This window comes from Apteryx rowi, unplaced genomic scaffold, assembly GCF_003343035.1.
Source record: "Apteryx rowi isolate R43461 unplaced genomic scaffold, aptRow1 scaffold_188, whole genome shotgun sequence".
Taxonomy (NCBI): Eukaryota; Metazoa; Chordata; class Aves; order Apterygiformes; family Apterygidae; genus Apteryx; species Apteryx rowi.
The window spans coordinates 1,418,079-1,443,862 of record NW_020448174.1 but is presented as its reverse complement, the minus strand read 5'-3'; the positions used below and the strand labels follow the sequence as shown (position 1 = coordinate 1,443,862).

Below are 25,784 nucleotides of genomic sequence, written 5' to 3'. Positions count from 1 at the left end.
AACAACTTACATGTAACAAAGTGGCAAAATGACTAAATAAGGTAAGTGGGATACCATTCAGACTGCATTAATTCAGCAAATAGTATTACTGTTCTTATTAGGCTACAGACTAATATCAAAGTTACTTTAGGGTAAGRAAGTTTACTAGCATTTTCTGCTGGTCAGCTGAAGAATAAGACACCTATGTGAAACTTGAACAAGTTCTATTAGCAATTGACTTTGAAACTRTAAAGTGCAAGCAACTTCCAAAAAATTCATTCTGGACACTGAAAATAGTATCGTGTGATTCTTCATAAAAAAAAAAAATCTAAGACAGACATTTTACTAACRCTAGCAACAGTTATCTTACAGATTCTGGGTAGGTAACATTCTTATCACAGTTTTTCTTAAAGTTTTGAAGCATGTCTTAAAAAATGTTTCAGTGATTTGATGAAATACAGTAAAAATTTGTACAGCCTGTTAATTTCAGATCTGTTGTATGACTGCATTGAACTATTTTGATTGATATTCTTTTCATCTGGAAGTCAGGAAATTATTATAAGCTAACAGATGACTTTAAAACAATCAGTACGGTTGTGAATCTTACTGAGAAAAGCCAAAAAGTTTCACATTCAGATGAAAACAGTCTTACATCAGCCAAACTTTTTGATCAATGTGGATGGTTTTTGTGTAATTGCTTATATACAGCTAAAGATTATCTATAGCTCAAAGTAGAAATCTCATTTTAACTTTCATCTGCAGTGACTACTTTTCCTCATTAAAAGGAGATACATACCACAGGTATTGCTACTACATGTGTACCAGAGATGATGCTCTTAAATAGCATTATGTTCTAAAAATCATGGTGTGATTGCTATACATTCAAAGGAACATATTGGTGCATGTTAGATACTCACATACKTCAAGGTTAGCAAAGGCAAAACTCAAGCTGTACATAATTTCCCCAAAGTATGCAGTTATTTTTCAAAACAGTTACTTCCCCCAAATATTTATGCCAAAAAGAGCAGTAATAAATAGAATGCAGTTTTCATTGGCAAGTTGAAGAAAATGCTGCCATGTCTTTGAGGTTTTTTGTTGTTGCAGATATCTACCAGTATATCTGTAGCTGCAGTTATTCAGTACATAACATCTTCCCAGTCAGTTTTGAAAATGTATATATTTTGAATACAAATATGTATTGTAAAACATAACCATTGCACTTCCAATGGATTTTTTTTTTGGAGCTACAGGAACTTTTGAAGCCACACCTGACAATGTGCAGTCCTCATCACTGCAGCTTCAAAGCCCTTTTTCTGTTGATGCTGTGTAGGTAAGAAATATTTGCTACAGTATTATTCACTCAGCATGCTTATTCCCCCATTGGCTTATAATCAGTTTGATTATAATTATAACTATGTATTGACCAGTTAACAAAGCCAAACCTACTTGCCAGTTGAATCTTGCATCTTACAAAGATTAACCAGTTTGAACATTCATAACAAAAATATAGGACTGAAATCTTTCATGAATTATCTTAGTAACTTGGTTGAGTTGCATATCTTTTCCCACTAAGAAGAAYGGTGGGGGATGAAAACTGAAAAGGAGTATAACAAGCAAATGATCCTTCATTTATTGCTGTATAGAGTGTGAATGCTGTATTGCACCTAGCAAATTTGGCAGGGTATGTGGTCCTTGCCTGAAACACAGTAYTTCTTCCAAAGACAAAAGCGCACAGTACACCTGGATGTACTAGAAGCTTGAGGTAGTAAAGGCATTTTGTGCATTCATTACTAAAGGAAAAGRTCTCAAAAATAATTACCTGGTTAAAACATGTTCTTACTATTCTCTGCAGATTAAGCTGTGAAATTTAAGAAAGCCGAATTTTACCTTCTAGGTAAGCTAGAAGGTAAAACCCTTCCCTTTTATGCACAGATAATCCTGCTAGCAGTGCATTTGCCATGACAAAAAGCTTAAGGTTTGGGGTGGGTGGTGAGAATAGTTACAGCTGTGTGAGCATTGATAGGGCTGGTGAAGACTCTTCCCCACTTAATCAAGATATTCAGGTTTATTGGAACATGACTGCCCAGGCTACAGCACAGCTAGAGGCTTTTTTTGATAAATAACCCACTGGGTTGTGAGGGTAGGTGGAACCACAGATTCCCCATTTCCAGGTGTTTTAGTGCTGCAGAGACATTTTTGTCCAGAATGCAGGCTGCTCTCTTCCAATTTCACCCTTCCTTGTCAGCTGTGACCTGCCACATACTGTAATCACTTGCCAGTTCATGGACTCAGCAGTAATAAGATACTGCCAAGAACCCAGACAAAATTTCAGAAGCATCTAAACAAGGAGACGAATTTCCCTGAGAAGTTCAGCCAGTKGTATATAACTCCTTTCTTATTATCAGATGGACCTTGATAACAACCTCACATAGCCAAGAACAGCCAAATGCAGACAGTGGGTTCCTGCAAGTTAGGTGCATCCACAGCACCTGTTTAGCTGGGACACAGGTGTACASCATTGGGCTGCACTGGTGATTTGTACCCAAAGCCCAGCACCAGCCCAAACACAGCTGAGATGATGTTTAGCTGGGTGAAGGCATTCCCCTCAGCAGTGCAAAGATCAGGAAAGTTAGGCAAAAGCTCTGGTTCAAACAAAGCTATCTCACTGTGCTAGAAGCTTTTTTTATTTTTTTAATTAAAGATAAATCTCACACTTGGTTGTGAGGGGAGGCGGAACCACAGTGCACTGGGCAGAGATACAACATATACCCCACCAGGCAGCAGTGTCTGCAGTGAAACAGAAAACAGTTATGAACTGCCAGTTTTACTGACTTCTGGAGAGGGGCTAAACAGTATCAGAGGGCACTGGCACCAGGGCCAGGATGCTTCCCAGGGTGGTCGGTCAGATCTCATGCTTGTGTAAGCTTTGCCTAATGTCTGAACACACACTTGAGAAGAAACTCCCTGACCAAATCTTTCTACTGAATCAAATACTTAAACCCTATTGATTACAAGTCTATAGACAGCCAGAACCTCCTCTTTGCTACCTTGATCCATGGTAGGGGTTTCCTGTGTACCAGGTGTGGGGTATCAGACTGAGTTAAGTTCACTGTTTGAGAGTGATATTTAACTTCACTTTTGGCACTTGACATTAGGTCACATTACAAACAAACATAGACACTCATACAGATAACCAATGAGTTGCCCTGGATGGTCAGCTTCCCAGAAATATTTTTCTTAATAGAAATGAAAATTGAAGCAAATTAATCAATAAGTTTTACACTTTGAACCATTATCAGGAATCAAATTAAGTAAATATGCACAACTGGATCCAGAGAAAGATGCTCATTTATTTCAGGAAAGGTGTTTTTGAATTAAAGGATGCTAACAGATCTGGAAAATTCTGTAGGATGTTGATTTTTCTTTTTTGAGCAGAGTTTAAAAGCACTCACATTTTACAATTTTTTTCCTACATCTGTTTAGTAATGTATTGCTACCCTTTCAACCTTGCCAGTTAACCAAAAGCCTGTAGCAGTACATATTGTTTTAAGAAGGGGAGAAACTAGTAATTTAGGCAATTATCTGTCACAGTTTTTATTTACTAAGCCTGTACAAAAGTCTGTATCCCTGAGCACATCAGATATGAAACAAGGAGAGTTAACACCTTTCTTTACATCTGTAAACCCTTTGCCTGTCAGTGGATTGCTTGAAAGAAGCTTTCCCCCCCCACCCAGCTTTTCCTCAGGGCCGCATTTCACATGCTTTTTCAAACTGTATTTGGCATTTTGCTTCTCTCAGTTCTGAGGGTTTTGCTGCCTCTTTCACAATACATAAGTCTTCGCAAAAAAAAAGCCAGGAAAAATATTTTCCCACATCTGTCCAGAATGTACTTTTGTTTCAGGTGATGCCTTTTCCCCCCTCTCCAGTTACCTGATTCCACTAAGACACTTTATCTTAGAAGTACTGTAAATAATGAGCAGTTGTTGTATCTTCCAAGGTTAACCTAGCCCATAATATTACACTTGACCCATAAGAATGACTAAGATTAAATTACTATAATGGAGCTTTTATAGAAGCAACTGTAGTTCATTAAATCTCAAAAGTTTAAAATCCATATTGTACATTGACATCCTAGAACAGATAAGTACTCCAGGCTGTCAAACATAAATTCAGATTTTTCTGTAAGAGATGTACTATCCTCAGCAGCTGGGACAGCTTTTTCAAAGCAATTACATACTTAAGTGTGTGCCATTTTATTTCGGATACAGGCACTAAAACATATGCATTTAAATACATTTAAGAAACACAAGTACTAGGTAAGAGAGAAGCTCAGATGCATTGGTGAGATGATATATGCACATTAAAGGAAAGAGTCCCAGCTTTTACTTTTAGCCTTATGCAGTGATCACAGGGATGTGTCACAGATGATTTTCTGTAGGCAGCTGTAAGCTCTCATAACCCTGAGGCAAAGAGGATATCTTCCCTTAAGGTGTAGATCAGGCAAAACACTCAAGGCATGTAACACCTGCAAGTCCCTTACCTTCCAGCACCAGCAATCTGCTACTGAGTGTGCCTAGAGCTACCTGGAAGGACCTAGCAGCACCACATGCTCATGTTTAGGAGGCACCAGGTTCCTCCCCTATATTGGCTCACTGCACCAGGGCTTCTCAGAGAGTGTCTGTATAGCAAAAACACAAAGCACAGTGGTAGTGCCCAGTGAATTCACAGCCTCGGTTACTGCACTGCAAACTTGCCATGTCAACACATTCTTAACTATAAAATCAAAGACCAAGAAATGAGGCTACACATCATGTGGAAATCCAGAATTGTCTTAAAGGATACAAGTCATTTAAATAAAGCACCTAAGTACTTCAATAATGCCAGTTATTTAAGATGTATTTCACAAAATAGCTGTTAACAAGGATAACACCCAACCAATTTGTAATTGCATACTGATCAGCAGAACAATTTATACCCTTGCAGTGGAAAAACCTCGAACACTTAACTGAAATTATATGTAAATTGCAAAAGCAGGAAATCTGTTACAAGTACAGTATTCAAGAAATTAAATTCAAGTACGTCTCTAACTCCTATGCCTTTTGCAACACAGAATTGGCATTTTCATTTATATTTACACTTCACTCAATTTAACTGTGCCTGTTTCTTTAGATGACATCTAACTTTGTAGAAAAAAACCACTCTGTATTTCAGTCCCAGCATTCAGACCACATTTAACTGAAGATGAAGTAAAGCAATGACATCTCACTAGTAATAAATAAATGACCAGGTACAAAAGAAGGGGAATGAATAAGATTGAAATGTGTAACCTATATGCATAACAGCACTGTTAGTGAAAAACAACTACCTTTGTGAGAACAGAAGCTGGTAAAAAGACATCATATGGCAATAACAGCAGTGTAAGGCAGCAGAGAACACCAGGTCTAGGAGCACAGTGCAGTGGGGCTACTTGTATTCAGGGAGACTACTGCAGCATTCAGCTTTTGCCGAGCTGAGATACTGGATTATTCCTAGCAGATAAAATCCACGGCTTCCTAACAGGAGAGCTCAAGACTTTTCAAAAACATTGTAAAATCCAGTTTGAGGGAGCAAACTTCAGAAGGCTACAAGGGGCCCAGAAATGCAGTTTGGAAGGGTAAGCAGAGGTTTCAGAGACAGCTCTGGGAGGAGCTAGCAGGTTTGGGGACATTCAGCAGGGATGCAGGAAGACTGGGAGGAATCACAAAACCCTCATATTTCCTCAGCTGTCTCTTTGTACTTACATCCTTCTCCGCAAGGAGCAGCTCTTCCCTCCTGCTTCTCCTGCTCTCCTCAGCTGCACCACCAGTACCTGCTGCAGGGCTGGGAAGGAAAGGTGGGGGTGTCCTGAGGCTTTTTATAGAGCCTTTCTCCTGCTGACTGTATAGGTGGCTGCTCCCCATCAGCTGTGCTTCCTTATGTGAATCAGTTATTTGCTTCTCACCTTAATAATTAAACCAAAGTCATACCTTTGCTTACCGACCTTAGAGGTGAGGCAGAATTTAAGAACAAGCTTGTGATGCCTTTTGCTATAGGACTGTTATTTACTGGGCAACAGTCTCTGATAACCCAACCTGTCCCTCCCACAACTGCTAACCATCAAGGCAAATAAAAGGTGAAAAGGAACAAAAAATGAAGCCTCAGGTGACCTGAATGAAGAATCACAACTCAGGCATGCTCCTTTCCTAGCCCTTACTTTCCTAATAACTATTCCTCCAGATGAGGTTATTACAAGAGTCTTAGTGTAAAAATGGGGTTTGTATTTGTTTACTTATATTTGACTTTTGTATGTTGTATTTGCAGTTGTTCCTGGGTGTAGCGGTTTGTACTCTTGCTATACTTTACTGATTTTGCTCAGCAAGATTATTTCTATAGCCTGTTTAAAGATGGTGTTGTAAAAGCAGGATTTTAAAAGTGGTTTTATGCACTAATCTCTTAGGCTGGTCCCTGTCTTCCTCTAGGAGATAAATTGAATGTATTTCATTATATAAAAAGTTCATTTTAAATGCTGAGATAAGCAGTCAATGCTTCTTCTGCTTTCCTAGACTATGACAATACTGCCCTATTTATGGAAAAAGTATTAAGACTGAACTACTTTTTTGGGTTAAATGTTAAGAAATGCTAGACTTTAAGGCATAAAAGTGATATTTTTGTAAAAAAGAGATTAACACAGTTTTGTTAAATCTGATGTTTTCTAGAAAAACATTTTTTTTATACTGCTGTGAACTGTGAAATAGAAGCATGTAAGCGTTTTGTGATATGTCATCTGATGGGCAGTAATCGTCAGCAGCCTTGACACTAATACAGTATTGATCTGCAATGCTATCTCTGCTATAACTGATAACTGCTCTGTTAAAATATTCTCRTTTTCTTCTTTTCTTTTAGGTCAATGCAAATTTCTGAAGCTGAAGGAAAAGGTGAAATTCTTCCTCCAACTATACACAAAATAATAAGAGCATACAACAAGTATTTATGTCCATTTTTTGATAGTAAGTAGAAAAACTGTGTCTTATAAGGCTGTGCCATAACATAATACAGTATCTGAAAAACGAGGAAAAAAAATGTTTTTTCACTGTACCTTTTTCTCCAATGTTTGACAATGACTGATATGATGATATGTGCTGTCCTGTGACATAAGAAGGCAAAGCGTAACGGCTTTTGTGGCCCAAGATGAAGTTTATAAATTCTGGGTATTCACAAGCAAGGCTTCCAGACTATCTGTTACAAACTCAGGTATTGGCATTCACATGTCCTCAGTGCAGTATTGTACCTATCTAAAAACATAATTTACCCTGATTTCCCAAATAATAACTATACCAAATTTTAATTAAACACAAGAAAGCTTTACATATCATTCTTGTGATTTTTCAATTGTTCTGAAAAGCACAGGCCAGTCTTACTACTCTATGAAGTATTATATGACCTACCAGAAGATCACAAGGGAATTATTAAATAAATGTTCCTGCCTTGGGTCTTTAAGGTCACTGAACAGGTCCTTGCAGAACTGTAAGGGAAAATGAATCTAAAAGGTCAGTTCCCGATGTCAGAAGGCCACGTACACCGTGTTGGAAGACCCACTTTGTCTACTGTACCAAGGCTGATTGTACTGCCTTGCCAGCCTTATACACTTGAAATCTCAGTGACAAACGTCTTCCTTGCCTGAATCAGGCCATTGCATATATTTAAAATATTCAGGAGTTACAGGGAGGGGGAATACAGATCTCTCTTCCTGGGGTAACTACAGAACTCTGAAACAGAAAATATTCTGCATGTTGAAAAGGTGCTCGGCTCCATGTATCTGACAGAAAATAAACTTACAGAGTCAGTGCTAGGCAATAGTTCTTAAGTTCAGAAACGTTAGGGGCTTTTAAATGAAGACTTTTATAGCCCTTTCTATAATCACTTAAAAATTATTGGCTGAGGAGTTTCTCAGACCATGCAGTTATTTCTTGCCAGCCAAACATGTGACAAGACTACCAGCCTGTTTGATAAGTTTATGCAGTTTATGAATCAATTTCATAAAACATTGACAGAAACCTTTATCTTAGTTATTTTCCCTTTAACCTAAACCTATTTCATCTGTTTGCTTTTATTGTAATTGCCTCAACTGCTGACACAACTGCTTTAAAGTATTTACATGGTCATTGGGAAGGTTACCAGTGAAATAAAATAATGATAATAAATAAAGGTGCCCCTTCTCATTTAAGATGATGCATCATGAAAAATAAATTGGTGACCACTGCACTTACAGATATTTAATTTGTCACTTCTTTCTGGTACTAGAGATACATTGACACTACCATGATAGATGTGCTTTAGCAGACTGCAAATAGAATTTCATTATAAAATCCTGTTACTGTAGTTGAGACCAGTGCTAAAGCACTTTCAAGCTGTGAATCTCCCTTTTCTAATCTGAACAGAATTTCTTCTCAGCTGCGGTAATGCTAAGTCACAGTCAGGCTATTGCTCTTTTTCTGCCTGGGAATTTTGACCAGACAGATGTTAAGGACTTTCTGTGTTTATCTGGAAATCCCAGAGGAGCACAAGCACACATGACTCTGTGTCATGTGCAGAGCAAGTCAAGCACTTTCAGATGGGTCAGAATCACTGCATATGCTCACCGCAGCTCAGGCATGCAAACACTGTTGTCTCAGAAGTCTTGGATAGATATGTATTAGCCCTACTACTGAAGGACTATGACGAGACTCTGAAAAATACATTTTACTGATGACCTCTCTAAATACAGAGTTGGTTTTATGTGAGACATGGCATTTTTATAGGAATAACTTAGGTCAGGATGACCCAGGAAGCATTGATCCCAATTTTGGACCTGCAGCTCTTTGCAAGATAATTTGAGAGTGGCTCCCTTTTCTAAGTGCTAGATGGCCCGTGTGCTCGGAGAGGGGTATCTGCCCAGCCCTAGCCCCTCTCTGATACCAGCAAGGGGGCTGCAGCTCAGATTAAGTTCAGGTCCAGGAGAAGCTATTGCCTTTCTCAGAAACAGAGATAGTAAGCTACCAATATCCTCAGTTTACGAAGTCAGTGGATTACACTGATCTGTGTGACCACAGCCATAGACGTATCTTTGTTCCGCATAATATTCTGCTTATTTCTGTGAATATTACCTGCTTGCAGCTGGTGTACTTTATATCTGTTCTTGGTCAGAAAGAGATTTAAGTATAACTGACTTTACTAAGAATTGTGTCAATGGCTACAGTATTCCTGCTAAATACTTGATGAAGCCAAAGTATCAGTTTAGTCATTTATACCTCTTCTGTGATTTTTTTTTTTTTTAATCCCCCAAACTCCTTAGTGTCATGGTACGCTAATTGCATATAAGTAGTAAGAGACTGAGCAATCAAAAATAGATTGTAAGATCAAAGTGCTGGTTAGAATTGTGTAGGCTAATGAACAAGTGTAGAATAAGAAAATAAACTGGGATATTCTGGTACTTGTAGAAATTATCGGTGCTGATTTACACTGATAAGGAAACTTGTGTTACTAAAAACATGAGCATAAAAGGATGTATATAGGATGTATATGCATATTAACATTAAAATCTATTCATTTACTGTCTAAAGTGCATGCAAGGATTTGCCTAAAATGGGAACCAAGTATGTGTACGCTGATACACAAAAACATACAAAAATAACGTCCTAAAAGCTTTCATTAATTTTCTTGAACAAACTGACTTTGCTGGGCTTCAGCTCATTTAGGCACAAGTATGGTAAGAGCTTTGAAACCTGAAGTTAACTGTCCCCCTGCGTCCTTTTGTCCTGACGCTGCTCACAGGAAGGGGGAAGCCTGAGCCTTAACCTTCCTGGAGCCGGAGCTGAGTTCAAGAACCACATCTGCTGCTTCTTACTTTCCTTCCTATGAAAGTACTAAGTGCAGCAGTGCCCTTCGTGATGGGTCAAATCCTGTTTTTCAGTTGTGCTCAGGGCGTATTTATGGATTTGGCAACTCAGAAATCTAGGAGTCATCCTTCCTCACTCGTGAATCCCAGCAGGGTCGAGGCAGGAGTTCAGCACTTCAGTATGCTGGTTAGGTGATTTGGGCAAGGACGGGAGCGTAACCGGCAGAGTCTAGAAATCCTTCAAGTCAAGCAGAATGAAATCAACCAGATTTAGGGAGTGCCTGAGCAAAGATTTTTGTTATTTTATCACAGTTTTGGTCTGTTGCCTAAGTCTGCCTACTCCTCTTTTAGACACTTAGGTCCCTTTTTTGGGGCTGAGATTCCTTTGTTTTCAAACTATGTGCTTTCCTATTTTTATTTATGGTCAGTTTGATATGCATCCAAAAAATACATATGAAGAAATTTGTCATAAACTGTATTATATTATTTATTGACATCTAATGTGCTTTGACCTTAATCTTAGCTAGTTATAATGGAACACTGATACGTGAGTTTATCAATCATAAAATGAGGATCCCCTTTTCCTAAACACAGGTGAAACAGAAATATTTACTAGTCAAGGAAATATCATGGCAACTAATAAGTTCTTATTTTAACAAACCATCCATTTGCCAATTTGTTTGTATTTGTCCCTTGTGCTGTGACTGGCAGATGACTGATACAAATCAGATAGTGCCATTAATGAAGACATTATGAAGATATTTTTCTTTTGAATATCATGACTATGCATAACAACAGAAAAATGGTCTTTTCCTCTTTTTACATGATTTAGACTTCCCAGATTTCCTAGATGCAGCTTAATTTCATCTTGTTAGAGGGTGGACTCCTGCCACATAGGTCCCCCCTGCAGCCCCTTGCTGCCGGAACTCTGCCATTTATGGCCAATACAGACTGTCATTCCTGTCTCGGGCACCTAAATTAGGTACCTGAAGTTAGGTGAAATGGAGCCAGGCTTAGTATTTCAAAGGGTTTAGACAAGTAAAATTGACCGAATGTTTTATGTTTGTCCATGCTAGCTGGCACATGCCGGTTACCAATTACTAGGGTACCGCTACACAGTGTTTATTACACAGCAATACCAGCTGGATTGGTTACTGGCATCTCCTGTGATGTGAGTAGTACTATTAAGAATGTTCCCTTTTCTTAACTGTATCATTTAACACCTCTGCTTGTGCCAGTGCATCAAACAAGTCTTAAATCGAGTCTTAACGAACTTCCCATTCTATCTATCTGTTCACTTTTATTAGCAAATTTTAAAAAATCGCCTAATCTAGAATGATTTTAGCCATTCTTTGGAAAGGAATGTGAAATATTTTTATATTAGTATTAGTAGATAGTACCCCTTAATGTAATCGTGTCCATCCTGCTCAGTGAGATAGAAGTGAAAGCCTCCTGTAGAAAACCTGACATAAGGGATTTAAAAATGCACGGTTATTTTCCTTAACTGTGCTATGTAACCCTGACACCTTATCTCAGCAAGACAAGGAGCATCAGAATTTGACATTAGTTTTTCTGCTGAAAGTGTGCAGAGCAGTAACATAGGTGTTGTGCCAAACCTCTCTGGAATTAATAAGCAATTCCTGCTGACTGCAGTGAGCCTTGCATCAGGTTTGGAGAGTTGTTAAGAGATGCATAAAATCTTGTAAATAATTTTATACAAATAGATTTTGTTCTGTGATTGAATGTGATAATTTAAGTGTTTTAATTAATAAGTGAGAGACTAGGAAAAGGTCACAGCTAAATACACTTGAATATGGAAGCTGCTTTCAAGTGGCATAGAAAAGCATCATGTTTAAATCAGTTATCCTAAACCACATTTAAAAGATCATTTTCCTTAGCTTTGTAATGAGTAATACCTTTCTTGGTCTCAAGGCTGAAATTCAGGAAAGCCAATTAAATCTTCTAGTCCAACTGTCTGTGTAGGACAGGTCATAACATTTTGTCCAAATGTTGTTTATATCAAGTTCAACGAGTTTAATTAGATCAAGGTATTTTATCCTCTGAAAACCTACTGTTTACCGCCCCCCCCCCCCAAGAGATGTCAGTATATTACCCTGTCTAAGACCCTTTGGTTTAGTAAGACAAGCTCACAAGGTATGTGAGAAGGTTGTACCAAGCCATACCATAATTGTCATCTATCGATTATTTTATGTACAAACTAGCTTTCCTTGTCTGGTGTCTGTTTACAAATGTAGCCAGTCCTTCAGAGAAAGGTCAAAAGCTCAAAATATGTATAACCCGTTGTATATTGGGGGGGGGGGGAATCTTTTGACTCCCTACCGAATCCTTGAGACTTGAGATTTAACAAATCGGTGATTTGGTGCAAAACTGTAAGCTTGAGCATACAGATGGTAATATAAATTTTCCTATTCTCTCATGGAAGTGAGAGACACTAGGAAATTACCATTGCCATCAAACCCAATCTATTGCATGCAGGATGGATATTTTTTCTTCAAATGCTGAGTTTTAGAGGATCCAAATGATGAGCAGTGCTTAAGTTCAATTAGGAAAAATCAACTTATTTCAAATTTCACTTTTTCTTCAACTTTCAAAAACTGGGATCTTGCTTTGCTTTGTCAGCAAATATGTATGACTCCACTATTGGATATCTTTTCTGTGTATTTATTGACATTGGGCAATAACCTCTCTGTCTTCTCTTTGAGGAGCTGAGTAAATTCTGTTCTTTAACTTTCACATTGCAAACTTTGATATTAAACTTCAAGAGTTTTTCATCTCTTTAAATATTTTTTCTGTCTCCTTTGAACTCTGTCTGCTGTTTACACATTTTTTGAGATGTGGGAAACAGAACTTGTCACAGTAATCTAATAATAGACTTGCCAGTACAGTCTACATTGCAAGATAACTTAATTCTGTGCATTGCTGCTCATTGCAAAAGTGCTTTTGCTAAAGCATAACACTGAAAGCTCATGTTGAAGTGATTATCTGTGACAACCCCTAAATCCTTCTCAAAGGCATTGCTTGCCACAGTAGTTTCCTATCCTTAGGTATTGCTTGCATTGTTTGTTCCCACATTGCTTGCGTGTATTTGGCTGTATTAAAATAACAGCTTGTTAAATCATTTGTCAAAGAACTTTATTATTACTATCCCCACCAATTTTTGTCTCGTCTGCAAACTGTGCTAACAAAGATAAATCACCATCTAAAGATCTTTGATGTGACCAAATAGAATTGAACGTGAATCCTGCTAGAAATGGCTCCATTTTTGATATCTTCATATTAACAATTAAGTTGGGGTCTGTCAGAAAGCCCATCTTAATCTTTCAAGTCATTTCACATAATGTATATTCTTCAGAAAAGATGTCCTGTGGTGGGAAACTAAATGCACTGAAAAAATCCATGTGTAATGAATCACTTTTATCAACAAGTCCCATAACATTGTAAAACAAAACAGAAAATGAGGTGAACAAAACCAGTATTTCATGAAACTGTAGTGAGTTATTTTAGTTATACTTTTGCTTCTAATTCTCTGTTAGAGTTGCAGCATTTTATCCAGTATTGTTGCAAGGATGGTGCATTATTTTAGAAGACCATCCCTTTTAACATATTTCAGAATTGCCTAAACTGAATGAAAAAAAAAATAGTACTAGCAGTTCAGCAGACTGCTTACTTTGTTCTTATAAGGCTCCTCATGTGAGTTATCGAGGCCTACTTGTTTTAAGATGCCAGCTTTTGTGTATGTCATTAGCATTCTTCCTTTCCCATTTGTTATCCATTCTTAAAGATTCTTAAATAAAAATGTCCTTTTCTTTGGTATGTACTTTTGGCTTCACAGTTTTCTTTTGAGTTTCCAGTAGGAGCTGGAACACCTTTTATTAATGTTCCTAATCTTTCCAGGCAATTACACTATCAATTTTAGTAGTAGGTCTTCAGAGTTACAGTATGTACATGATTCAGTGGTGGTTTACTTTGCACAAAGTTTAACAGGCTGCAGCACTGCACTGCATCACTGCAGTGCTCCAGACTGTTAATTTTTAAGTAAGTTATTAGCTGTTCATGGTACATCTGGCATTCTTCATACCACTTCCCCATATAGGATTGCTGTGAATGTCTGCACAGTGCAAGAATAGCAGAGGTTCCTTTGGAAAATAGGTACATAATTTGCTAGGGACCGACTCAAGTTTTGTATTCTCCTGGCCTCCTCCTTTCCAAATAAGTCAGCCTCTGTAAATAAGGCTGGAGTTTTCTCTTCACAGTTGAAGTATGTTTAAGTCTTTGAGGAAGCTTAGATCTACTGAGTTAAAAGCCCTCCCACGAAGCAGCATGTTGTATGTACTAGATTAAAAGATAGTATATGTTCTCACATTGCACACCAGCAGGAATCTTAGCCACAATTAGATACTTTACAAAATTGCCGCAGGTAAATTTTAACTTTTACTGAAGTTTATGTACAAAGACAAAAAATGTATGTTAATTTGTGCACAGATTGCTGTAATGAGGCACACCTTTGGCATCTCTTTACCAGTTTACCATATTTTTGACTTGGGGCTAAGAGTAGATTTCCATCACTAATGAAAGACAGAGATCAACTTCAGTTTTCTTCTACTATCTAGGAGCTACTATCCTCTATGTTAGATCCTGTCTTAGTTGTCTTGCATTGAAAGCATCCAAGAACTGAGCTTGGAAGTTGCACTAGTGTTGCCTATATAGTTGCCTTTTTGGTGTTTTTAAATATGATTCATGGCAGACGCCTCTTTAAAAATATCTGAGGGGTTGTTATTTTCTGCTGAGGTTTTTGTGAAGGCTTGGTTCAAGTCAGGCTGGTTGCACAGCGGAAGTGCTTGGTTGCAGAGACTGGCAGGGCTGGCAGAAGAGCGTGGTTTTTGTCCTGATTACGCTGCCCCTCATCAGCACTTGAAGTGTGAGGCACGTCTCTGCTAGGACAGTCAGTCTGAGCTAGAAATCTGTGTGTGGATGGGAGTCCCCCACTTCAATTCTATCATGTTGTTCAATAGTATTTCAGACTACTACCGTAGGAAAGAAACAAGGGAGAGACATAAAGTCCTGTTTCTGTAATTCCAGAAAAGATTGAAGTTGATTTAATCAAGTAATCTTTCTGGAAAGTCAGTTTTCTTCTTAAACGTGTAACATTAGCACTGATGCTACTGAAATATTGCTAATGAACATTTCCCCCAATCTTCATCATCTTAACTAGTAAAATGTTGTAGGAGAGAGCCTGGTGATTCCCAACCGCAACTGCCATTTAGCCAGCTCAACACTATATTGTCATCTCCTTAGGATGTGTTTAGCGTACACCTTGTATTAGGAAGGCCTCAAACTCTTGCGTTACAGTTGGCAATGCTCTCTCACAGTCATCCATGGGGGTCTGTAGGAACATTTTAAAAACAGAAAAGGGATTATAAATCACACTTGTTTTTAAATCTCATGATTTGTGAGGGTTTTTTTATAATTATTTTGCAGGCTGGCAATATTGTACCTGTGATAGCAATAGGGTACAATGGTAGGCATAAATATCAATTGATTCCGTTGCTGTTGCACCCTGGAAAGATGGGATGAGTTTCCTGGAAGGCCAAGATTTTAACACTAGGAGAGAGAACTCATAAATGTATTTTTGGATTATCAGAAACTGAAGAGAATGGAAAGAAACAGAAGAACAAGCTGTCAGTGATCTGTGGTCTAAGAACTTTTCGGTCAAATAACTTTGTTCCAAAATTAACCTCCAAAGTCATCTTTCAGTAGATGAACAATTTTTTCTCATCCCTATGTACAATATGTAATATGTAATAGACACACTGATTACCATCAGGGGACGCTCCAAGTCTACCATTCTCCTTTAAACTGGAGCTTTTTGTTTTAAATTTCAGCTGAATCCAGAACAAGCATTCACATATTCTTTCAGGAGCACCAGATTTCCGTGACCCCATGCAGTTGTGCCAGACATTGAGACTTTAACCCTTGCATTACTACTAGAAATTGTTCTGAAAAAAATACTAACACAGTGTTACCATTTAGAATGACGCTTTTTTTTTTTTATAGTGTTACTTAGTAGGCTACAGGTGGACACCATCTTACTGATCTCTGTATGCCATTTGGGTGCACGTAAGAGCTACAGATATAATGCATTGCAAGGGGCCAACCAAGGGGTTCAGCAGTGTACATGCAATATACAGTCACCATAAACTACATAGGTCTCATCTAAAGTACTCCATTTCTCAGTACTAAATTCTGTGCTTCTCACAATTTGGAAAGATGCACATATTCAGTATGAGTTTCCTTGTAGATGTACTCTGTTAATTATTCTGCACATATTCAACCAGGAATAGTGTCATGTTTCCATGAAAGCTCTGCACAAATTCTGCATTCTAAAATGCACAGCTGGTCATCTTCCTTCTGACACATTCACAAGGAAACGAGAGTCTGAGCGTGCCAACATTACAATGACATCATGACAACTACATAGCTAAGGTGTTTAATCACACTGAATAAACCCTCAGTTAATTTTGTTATTAAGAGGAGAATGAAATGACTAGCTTTCCTTTATAAATGCAAGTATTCACACCATGAACTAGCTGCTAAGGGACAAAAGCAAGAAGTTCTGTTAAAATGCAGTGACACAAAATAGACAATATACTCTTAGGTAGGCAGTAAATAAAGTCATTAATATCCCATCTGGATATTAACCATGTGACACTGGCAGGAGCAGCTCCTTAGTTTGCTAACATCTGACGGACCAGATGTTGCAACTGGAAGAATTCTTTCCACAGCTCTGCACCTCGGAGCAGAAGGGTGTGATGTACCGTTGGGATTGTACCTTCGGCACCTTACTGTGCAACATTTTCCCCAACGCTTTTTTCTAGAAAAAAAATCATGTAAGACAACCTTTGGAAATAAAGCCTATTTATTAAAATGTAATCTAGAAGTATTATTTTTTTTATATGAAATCCTCAATTTTTTTCATAATCTAAATTTGAGAAATACTTCATTTGGAAAAAAGCTTCTAAACGTTTAGAAAAAATGGAAGACATCATGGAAGATTTTTGTAGCCGTTTCTGCTGATGAACACTGAGTATTAAAGAACTATGAGTTGGATTCTGACTTTTTCTTTTTTGCAGATGGTCCTGTGTCAGTTGGAATGAGTCTGGATATTGCAAGCATTGATACAATATCAGAAATAAACATGGTATTGTAACTTTTGTTACATTTTTTATTTTGCTTACTGATAAGTTAATGTCTTGTATTTACTGTTGCTAGCAATGTGACTTTGAGACATTTCTCCTTGCACAGTCAATGCTATTCCCTGTGTGTTAGGAGGTGGAATTTTATTTTCAACTACAGATAGTGGCTATAGCGCTTACACTACAATAAATACTAAGTTGCTAGTAAGGACTAGTTTCTAGACTACTACTTTACAGAAGTTCTAGTCTAGCAGATACAAGTCATACATCTCGTAGATAAAAACAGAAATTTATTTGCTACCCAGTATTAACCGTCTTAATGAAAGGCATACAGAGCAGTAGTTATTTTCCACATGAAATGTCTCAGTTCCTATGCATTTCAGAAAATTAGAGATATACATTCACATGTGCTTTTGAAGCAACTCTCTTTCCTTGTATGTAGCCACAGCTGAAATCATACTATTTTTCTCTTTTACTGTGACTCACATCTTTATTTGTTCCAGCTGTATTTCATTACATTTGTATTATTTATTTTTTGAACAAAGGAACATAGTATACTTTTCTAATTAAAGATCCCACCTTGGTACATAGAAATGCAAAACTCATTAATCAGATATTTGATATTAGGGAAAAAATATTTATACGCATACTGTCCTTTTATCACTAGGCACTGTTACCTCACCATTCCATTACTCAATCCTTCTAGGAAAGTTGAATATTCAAATCTGTTGTGTACTTTTTAGGCATTTACAGCTACCAGTACTTAAAAAGGAAGAAGTAAGGTCAGAACTCAAGGTGAATTTAAAAAACTGATAAAAACACCTCATAAAATTGAAAGTTGATTAAGAAGTGGCTAAGAAACACCTTGATTTTAATATAAAGCTACAAAGCATATTTAAGTTGAACGTGAATGGAGCTGATAGCTATATTAAAGGTCTTGATAAATTTGGCACCACCGTTTCCCCGGTCATGCTGAAAGGATGAAATGTGTTAAAAGAAGACGATGTATTTGTTATATTCCCCTGGCTTGCTGTTGCACTAACTTTTTTTTTGGTCCTTATACATCTGAATTTATACAACTTTTTCCATGTATAAAATTGCCTATTAGTTTATGTAAACAAAATGATGTTTACAGCCACTTATATAAATCATTCCAAAGCTAAAGATTTACAGAGCCGGATTATCTGCTGACAAAACTCTGATGACTTCAGTTGATTCGTATCCCCAGACCGAGGCCCCCACCATTTACTCTAAAATTCCACGGGGCCATAAGAACAAAATCTACTCAAGATAATATTTCTTAATGATGTCAACCCCACATCAAGTGCTGGAACATTTGGCAGTAAAAGAGCTGGTAAAGCTGCTGTCTGAGTGCTGGTGTTTGAGTGGGACGTGGAGAGCCGCAGGCTGTTATGTGCCTGACAACTGTTTCCATGCACTTTTGAAAAACTGAAAAATGGTGGCTTGCTCTGTGTGATCGTTTGTTTTTTCTCTTCCAGGATTACACAGCTACCATATTTCTAAGGCAGCGGTGGACTGATGAGAGACTTTGTTTTGATGGTAATGAGAGTTAAAGTCTCGATGGTCGGCTTGTGGAAATGCTTTGGGTACCGGATACCTTCATAGTTGATTCAAAAAAGTCTTTTCTTCATGATGTCACTGTTGAAAATCATCTTATAAGAATATATCCTAATGGAACAATCTTGTATGCCATACGGTATGTATACACCACATACCAGCCTTYATTTTTGGCTTTTACTTACATTTTAAGCTTTCCAGGTTAGCGTGCTTTTATGCTTAATCTGCTCTGGCTTCAGAAGGTGGTCTGTCTGTAAAATTAGAATATATATGGTCTTGTAGCTTTATAAATATGTGATATGATTGACCAATATGCTAACATTATTAAATAGGTCTCATTTTTCTCCCTCGATAGACCTTTTGTTTTACGTAGACCAAATGCGGGCAATGCATCTTGCCATTTCAGTTGTTTCGCAATGAAGTCATCACTGAAGAAAGGAAACTATAATGACTGTTTGGCATACTTTATTGCAGATTACCTTTTATAATAGATTTTGATAAACATGACAAAATTTGGAAACATATTTCAAATTATCAATAAAATAAAATGTACACTACAAGTGAGAAGGGGGCACGGTCCTTTGAGGCTGATACTAAACTGAAATATTCTGGAGTGGTTTCCAGTTTGGATGCTGTTAGTTGATACTAGTAAATACTAGATTTTTTCCTATTAGTAGATATTTTCCTACAAATATTAGTTCAGGAAATTTACATGGCTTAATTCTATTTGAAGTGCTGCACAATTTTTCCCATTAATAATCAGCAATACTGTGTTTTTCAAGGATAACCACAACCGTTGCATGCAGCATGGATCTGACCAAATATCCAATGGATAAGCAGACATGTACTTTGCAACTGGAAAGCTGTAAGAGACTTTACTGCTATTATTTTTATACAATTAGAAAAATAACCTGTGGTCTGTTGCAAGGGCTGCTGGATATTTGATATCACCAAAGAGGCTGGGATTTTCAGAGAAGCTAGGGGGCAGTATGTGACCGGTTCCTATTGAATTACAATATTTGTATACAAAGATAAATGCATGAGGCTTCACTGAAAATAGCATGGCAGTACACTGAAATACTAACATTAAATAAAATTTCAGAAAGTCATAGGTCTGCTTTTGCACCGCATCCTGCACAGGTATTCTGTCGGTCTTCAGGGGCAGTTCTGCAAGCAGACATTTTCTAGCAGAGCCAAGAAAATTAGTTGTTTTATTTGACTTTTACCTCTTTTTTTTCCTCTTCCAGATATTATGTAATTTTTTTCCTGAGGCATAACTCCCTTAAGAAAGAAAGAAATTAGGATAAGGCTTATTGGTTGGCATAGAGTTCATATTTAATTAATTTACTGTCTTCATATTGAAAAAAGGTAATTGCATAGACAGTTCTGTTCTGAGAAGGATATATACAGATCCTTACATGACTTATTTAATTGTCTCTGTGCCAGTGCCCTGGGAAAAAATGTCATCAGTTGAAGCACTGAGACTGAATATCCTGTTCTAGGTTCTCATTTTATCAAGCAATGTCCTCCTATTTTTCATTAAAATATTCTCCTTTATTACTCTGTAAAGATGCACTGCCAGCAAATACCCAAAAGTACATGTTTAAAATTAATTTTTTGCTCTTATTTATATGAATAAGACTCTCAAACATATTTTTGCATGGGACAACATCAAAGGATATCTAATCTTGTTACAAGAAAATATATGTTCAAACCTGAAAAAATATGTTTGGAAGGTTTTCTAGGACTTGTGCAGGTTTATTCTTTAGCATTTCAGAAGTGTAGTGTGTTCCTTATTTCCTGCTGGTGATGGCCAGTTACCAGTTTGCTGCAAAGTTTAGACTGAAGCACAAAGGGAATCATTGCCCAAACCTTCCTCGTACAGGAATCCCTCTAGAATCAGCAGTTTTATGAGGATTAGATTTGTATAACAAAAAGCAATTTGGATTCATCTCTAAGATATTTTTGTTTGAAAGAGCATATTGGTAAGTCGAACAGTGTATATAGATTTACATCAACAGCATTGCTTAATGAGTCATTTAGTATTTTAGTTCCAGAATGAAATACATGTCCCTCAGGAACTTCAATTTATTTGACAGAATTAAAAAAAAACAACAGTGGAATTCCCTCTATAATTAAAAATAAATATTTTTCAGAATGAGTCCATCTGTTATTTCAAACAACACATGAGTGTCTCCTGTCTAAAAGGGAAACACAGTAATGTAATCTGTCTAATGTCCTAATGCTCTCCTGTCATTGGTATTTAGTTTTGAGGAAAAGCAGCTAGAAACAAAGAATGCAATGCAAGAAGAGAAGAGTATGCCTTTAGTAGTGGCCCTTCTCCTTTAGTGCATTGTAATACTTTCTTTTGAGTATACTGTAAACGGTGTTTGCTCCCCCATGGGATAAACTATGTCCATTTATAGATGAATAATGACAGCATCGTGGAATATTGCTTGTAAATACCATTATCTGGAATTATGAATTGTGAAGGCAAGCATGCCTGCACATCCACAAAAATGCGGATGTGTATAAATGAAAAAGCAAATATTTGAGCTGAAACAAAGTGTTAGGCTTCTTATTAAATGATTAGAAGTGTAAAGACAAACATGACAGGATATTATCAAGTAATGGCTTCTGGAAGACATCAGTATTACAGATTACACAAAAAACCACTCCTAGTGGCTCTTACAACATGCTGTTCAATTAGTAGTAGTTATTAGCACTAATTGACTTATCCTTTCTACAAGAGAAGTACCTTTCAGTCAAAATTTCTGTTGGTTATGATATTAATTTTTTTCCTGTTATTGCACCACTTTAGAAGATTGTACATGCATATRTTATGAACAGGGAGTTGCCACTCTGAGTCTCCGCTGTTATGGGAGAGGTGACATTCGGGGACCGGGAGGGCTCATGTCTGGGTTAGTACTGCTCTCTACCTTATGGCAGAAAACACCACCGTTCATTCACACTTGGCTGAAGGCTTATCTCCTCAGTCTTCTCCCTCACAGATCTCCAGCCCAGATACCTGTTAATTTTTTGGACCCATCTCTGAAATTTTATTCCCATTTTGAACTTGTCCTTTAGCTTTTATTCAGTGAAGGGCCATGTAAAGGCTCTTAACTTGGGCTTGACAATCACAGGAAATTAAAATTAGCAACAGAAACTTAAAAGAAACTCTTTTGTACTAGAAATTAYGAATGTTTAATCCCAAACTTACTATTCATATAGTTAACGCTATTGACATTCATTGCTTGTACTGTATCAATAAAGTACAGAAGTGAGACATTTCGAGCTTGAGGAATTAGACTGAGAGTTGTGTCATGTAAAAAGAAGAGAGATTACTTATAAAAGCCAATAACRAGGCTTAAGGATCTTGTCAAAATAAACCTTTTAAACATTTTATAATTAGTAAAATATTAATCCCCTGAATAAAGAAAAATAACTTTATACATAGGGAGCACGGTGATATTTAACCTTCCGGAATGTTGGGAAGACTATCTCCATCCAATTTCTTCACATATAGAAGTATGGAATATAGAAGTATAGAACGTATTTTCATATGAAAGATTACCAAAATCTGTTAGTTGTACAGCTAATCAGAATACTTTGGGACAAAAAGCAAAAGAATCTCCTTTTGGAGGTATGTTTGCTATCACCATCTGAGCATCAAGAATTTCTCCCCACCCCCAACCACCTGGGACAGTCAATATCTTATAGATAAGAACCTACTGTGGTACTCTCCAGTGCTTTGGACATTATCTAAATTATCTGTAGTGTGGTTTTACCGAATAGAAATAAAATGAATTTGTGCCTGGAGTCATGCATAAAAGTCTGCTTCTACAAACGTTTTATTTTGATTGATGACAGTGCAGCCATTTGTTTATGGGACATATTACTTTTATTATTCATCTCCCAAATCTGGGAAATTTCCCAGCATGTAGTTTTATTGGATCAGGATCTTGGCTTGGACACCTGTGCTTTTGGCTTAGTCTTTCAACGCAGCAGTGTTTTGGCCTTAATTACTGTAAATGTGATAATGAGAGCAAAGAGCCCTAGTCATACATACTTTTCCAGAAAACTGCCAGTGACAGCGAAAACAAGATTTATATTTAGAGAATCATCAGGGAAAAGAATTTGCAGGTGAAATTGTCATTTTAAGTGCTAATCAGGACAGTGTTTCCTTGAAATTAAATTTCTGAGCTTCTGTTTTTCCTGCCTAATGTGAAAAGAATCAAAGCCATTAACATAAAAATACGAAAATGCTCCTTTATATCTGTGATTCTAGAGCTTTGCTCTTTTTGCAGCATATACACCCTTGTGCAATGTATTGCATTATTGTCTCTCAATGTAATTTAGTTACAATTGACTGGAGTCTAAAAATAATCATCTGCTCATGTTTCTGCCCCTAAGCTTAGCTATTAGCTTGTACAATACAAGTCTGTCAAATACAAGAATGATCGATCTAAGTATGCTAAAGGAAAAGATGTTCAAATGCTCCCTGTTAACATGTAAATTACATTAACATAATCTTGAATTAATCATATACGCTAGTCTGAAAATTGCCTGCCTTTTAATATAATGGGAATACAGAGGTATTTTAGCTGTGATTGTGCCGTATATTGACAACTGTGTGCAAAATACAGATGCCTCCTGGTAGATGACTCGTGTCCCACCTAAGCTCCTCATTACTGCCCAAAGGGGGAGAGGGCTCCTTCCGGGGTCCCTGAAGGCTGCTGAGCCACCRAGCTGGGGCTCCTCGGGGAGCACCCAAGCTCCCAGGCTAAACCGCCGTCCCACGTCATGACCCAGCCTGGTCTTGGAGCGAAGCCCAGGCGCGCAGCAGGCCAGCTGCCCTCCCGTATCCCCTCCGATATGCACAACAGAGGACCAGGCGCCCTGCAGCTGGGTCCCAGGTCTCACCGGCCAGGAGCAAGCTCCAGGCAGGCTTAATATTCAGTCCAAACTCTGGCAATGCTGTAGGTCGTGAAAACTGTCATTCTTTAAAACTTAATAGCTTTTGCCTCTAAAATACCATGTGGTACTAATCTCTTTTGTTAGTTTATGTCATGTATACTGTAATAAAAGATATAAAAAAGAGCATTCTTTCCTCCAAGAAGGGCAGCTTTAAATGATAAGACTTTGCTGTTCAGTTTGGGGGAGTTTTGTTGTGAACAAGCATTACGTTCTGCCAAAAAATTTCATTGTTTATACTTAATTGTACTTTCAGGCAGACAAATAAGAAACAGCTGAAACAATCGTGCTCAGCACAAATTAATTACTATGTAAAATAAACACTTTCATTGGCTTATGTATCTCTACAGGGGGTTATAACATCCATGATGTCATGTTTTACTGGTCTAGAGGAAATGATTCAGTTTGAGGTTTGGACACCCTCCGACTAGCACAATATAGAGTAGAGGACTACTTTACCTCAGTATCCAAAGCCGTATATGAGACAGGTAAGAATATCCTTATAACAGTTTCTGCTATCATCTTAGCATGATATTTCTCACTTTGTCGATGAGATTACGTTCTTGAAACCATACATGACTCTTCCACATGTTACCAGCAGAGACTCAGTTAATGTAAAGGTTGACAGTTTGTGAGCGTTTTCTTGTAGGCTATGCGTTTTCTAAAGAACAATAAAAAAGAAATGCAGTATTTCCAAGTAACATCGGGCAGGATTCTCATGAAGGAGAACGAGCCTGCAAGTTGTGCACTTAAATGTACAGACAGCGCTGCGCAGGTTGCCTGGCCTGAATCCCCTGCGGTCGGAAGGGTCAGTGGAGCGGCCACAGACCTGCTCTTCTGGCTGATGTTAGAAAACWGCTGTAGAAAGTTTCCTGTAACTACAGGATTTGACCTCATGAAAGGGTCTGCTCCTGCTTATTCCAGAGTTTTTGAAAGGGAGTACGATACCTGCCAAGCCTGCTTTCTGCTTCTTGAATTGCTTTTAGGTCCTTCATTGCTGGTCTTGACTGYGTACTCAGTTTGTCTTCTGCCCAAACCAACATGCCAACCATAAGACTGGCTTTTCGGTGAGGGCACACACATCCTTCAAAGCTGTAGTTTCACTAGAGTATATGTTATTAATTCTGAATCACAGAGATACAGTTTCTCTATTCTATTTCGTTGCTGGGAATTTTTACTTTAACGGTGCAACACAGAGAAACTTTATGATCTAATTTCAGGTATTAATTCAGGCTAAAAGTCAAAGTTCTCTAAGTGAATATAAATGTAGAAATGAAATACAATACAGCAGACTCTAGGATCATGAATTACCTTGCTACTTACATAACTGACATCTGCTTACCTCTTTACAGCTTCTGGCTAAACAACATCAGGTTCAATCAAAGGAGAATAATCCTTTACTGCTATTCTGCCCAGAAGGCAGAAGGGTATTAGGATCTGTTCACCATACAGGAAAAGAGGAAAAAGAAACCTGCTTAATTCTAAATCATCTTCTTCTATCATGGAATCCAGACTCTGTCAGAAAGCAAAAAAATTATATTATTTTTCCCCAGATAGAATAAGAACAATTCCCAACTAGAACTGAAGTGTAGCCAGAGGCATAGTCAGATGAACTGTGCTTCTCTTTTTAGTAGTTGATACTGTCTTCCTCCCTTTATATTGGTAATAATCGTATCTATAAAGTCAAAAGCCACTTTTTGTTTTAAAAATGTTTTAATATATACATCTTAGACTGATTGAAATATCTGCTTGTTCAGTTGTCCTGTTCAAGAAAGCTACATTATCAAGTGCTATGCATTACATTTTTAATGAAATCGCATAATCTTCCTAATTTTCTATTGAGTCTTTAGGAATTAGATGCATTTCCTACAGATTTTTTAGGAAAGCAGTGCATACTGTATCCCATCCTAAAAGGAAAAAAAMCCCAAATTACAGAACTATGTAATCAATTTAGAAGTGAAAAATGATGATTTGCATTTGTTTAACACATGATAAATAAATATCTGAAAGTATTTTATAAATAACAGTTATGATTCACAAGGCTTTAATGATACTAGAAAAAAGCAGTGTGCAATATTTCCTAAACAGCAAAAAAACACAGTCAGGATTTGATACTGTATGCACTCAAACAGATAGTCCAGCTGTTG

The 25,784-nt window shown here is 37.4% G+C and overlaps 1 protein-coding gene across 1 annotated transcript in view; it reads left to right on the top strand.

Annotated features, from left to right (window-relative positions):
* The first annotated feature begins 1,254 nt into the window (after positions 1-1,254).
* The window catches only part of LOC112964181 (gamma-aminobutyric acid receptor subunit pi-like), a 40,076-nt gene continuing 15,546 nt past the window's right edge, over positions 1,255-25,784 (top strand). Inside the window, 6 exon segments of the mRNA XM_026061932.1 lie at positions 1,255-1,309; positions 6,901-7,004; positions 17,023-17,090; positions 18,585-18,802; positions 19,446-19,528; positions 23,988-24,125. Of these exon segments, the coding sequence (XP_025917717.1) occupies positions 1,299-1,309; positions 6,901-7,004; positions 17,023-17,090; positions 18,585-18,802; positions 19,446-19,528; positions 23,988-24,125 (622 nt within the window). The 5' untranslated portion in view covers positions 1,255-1,298.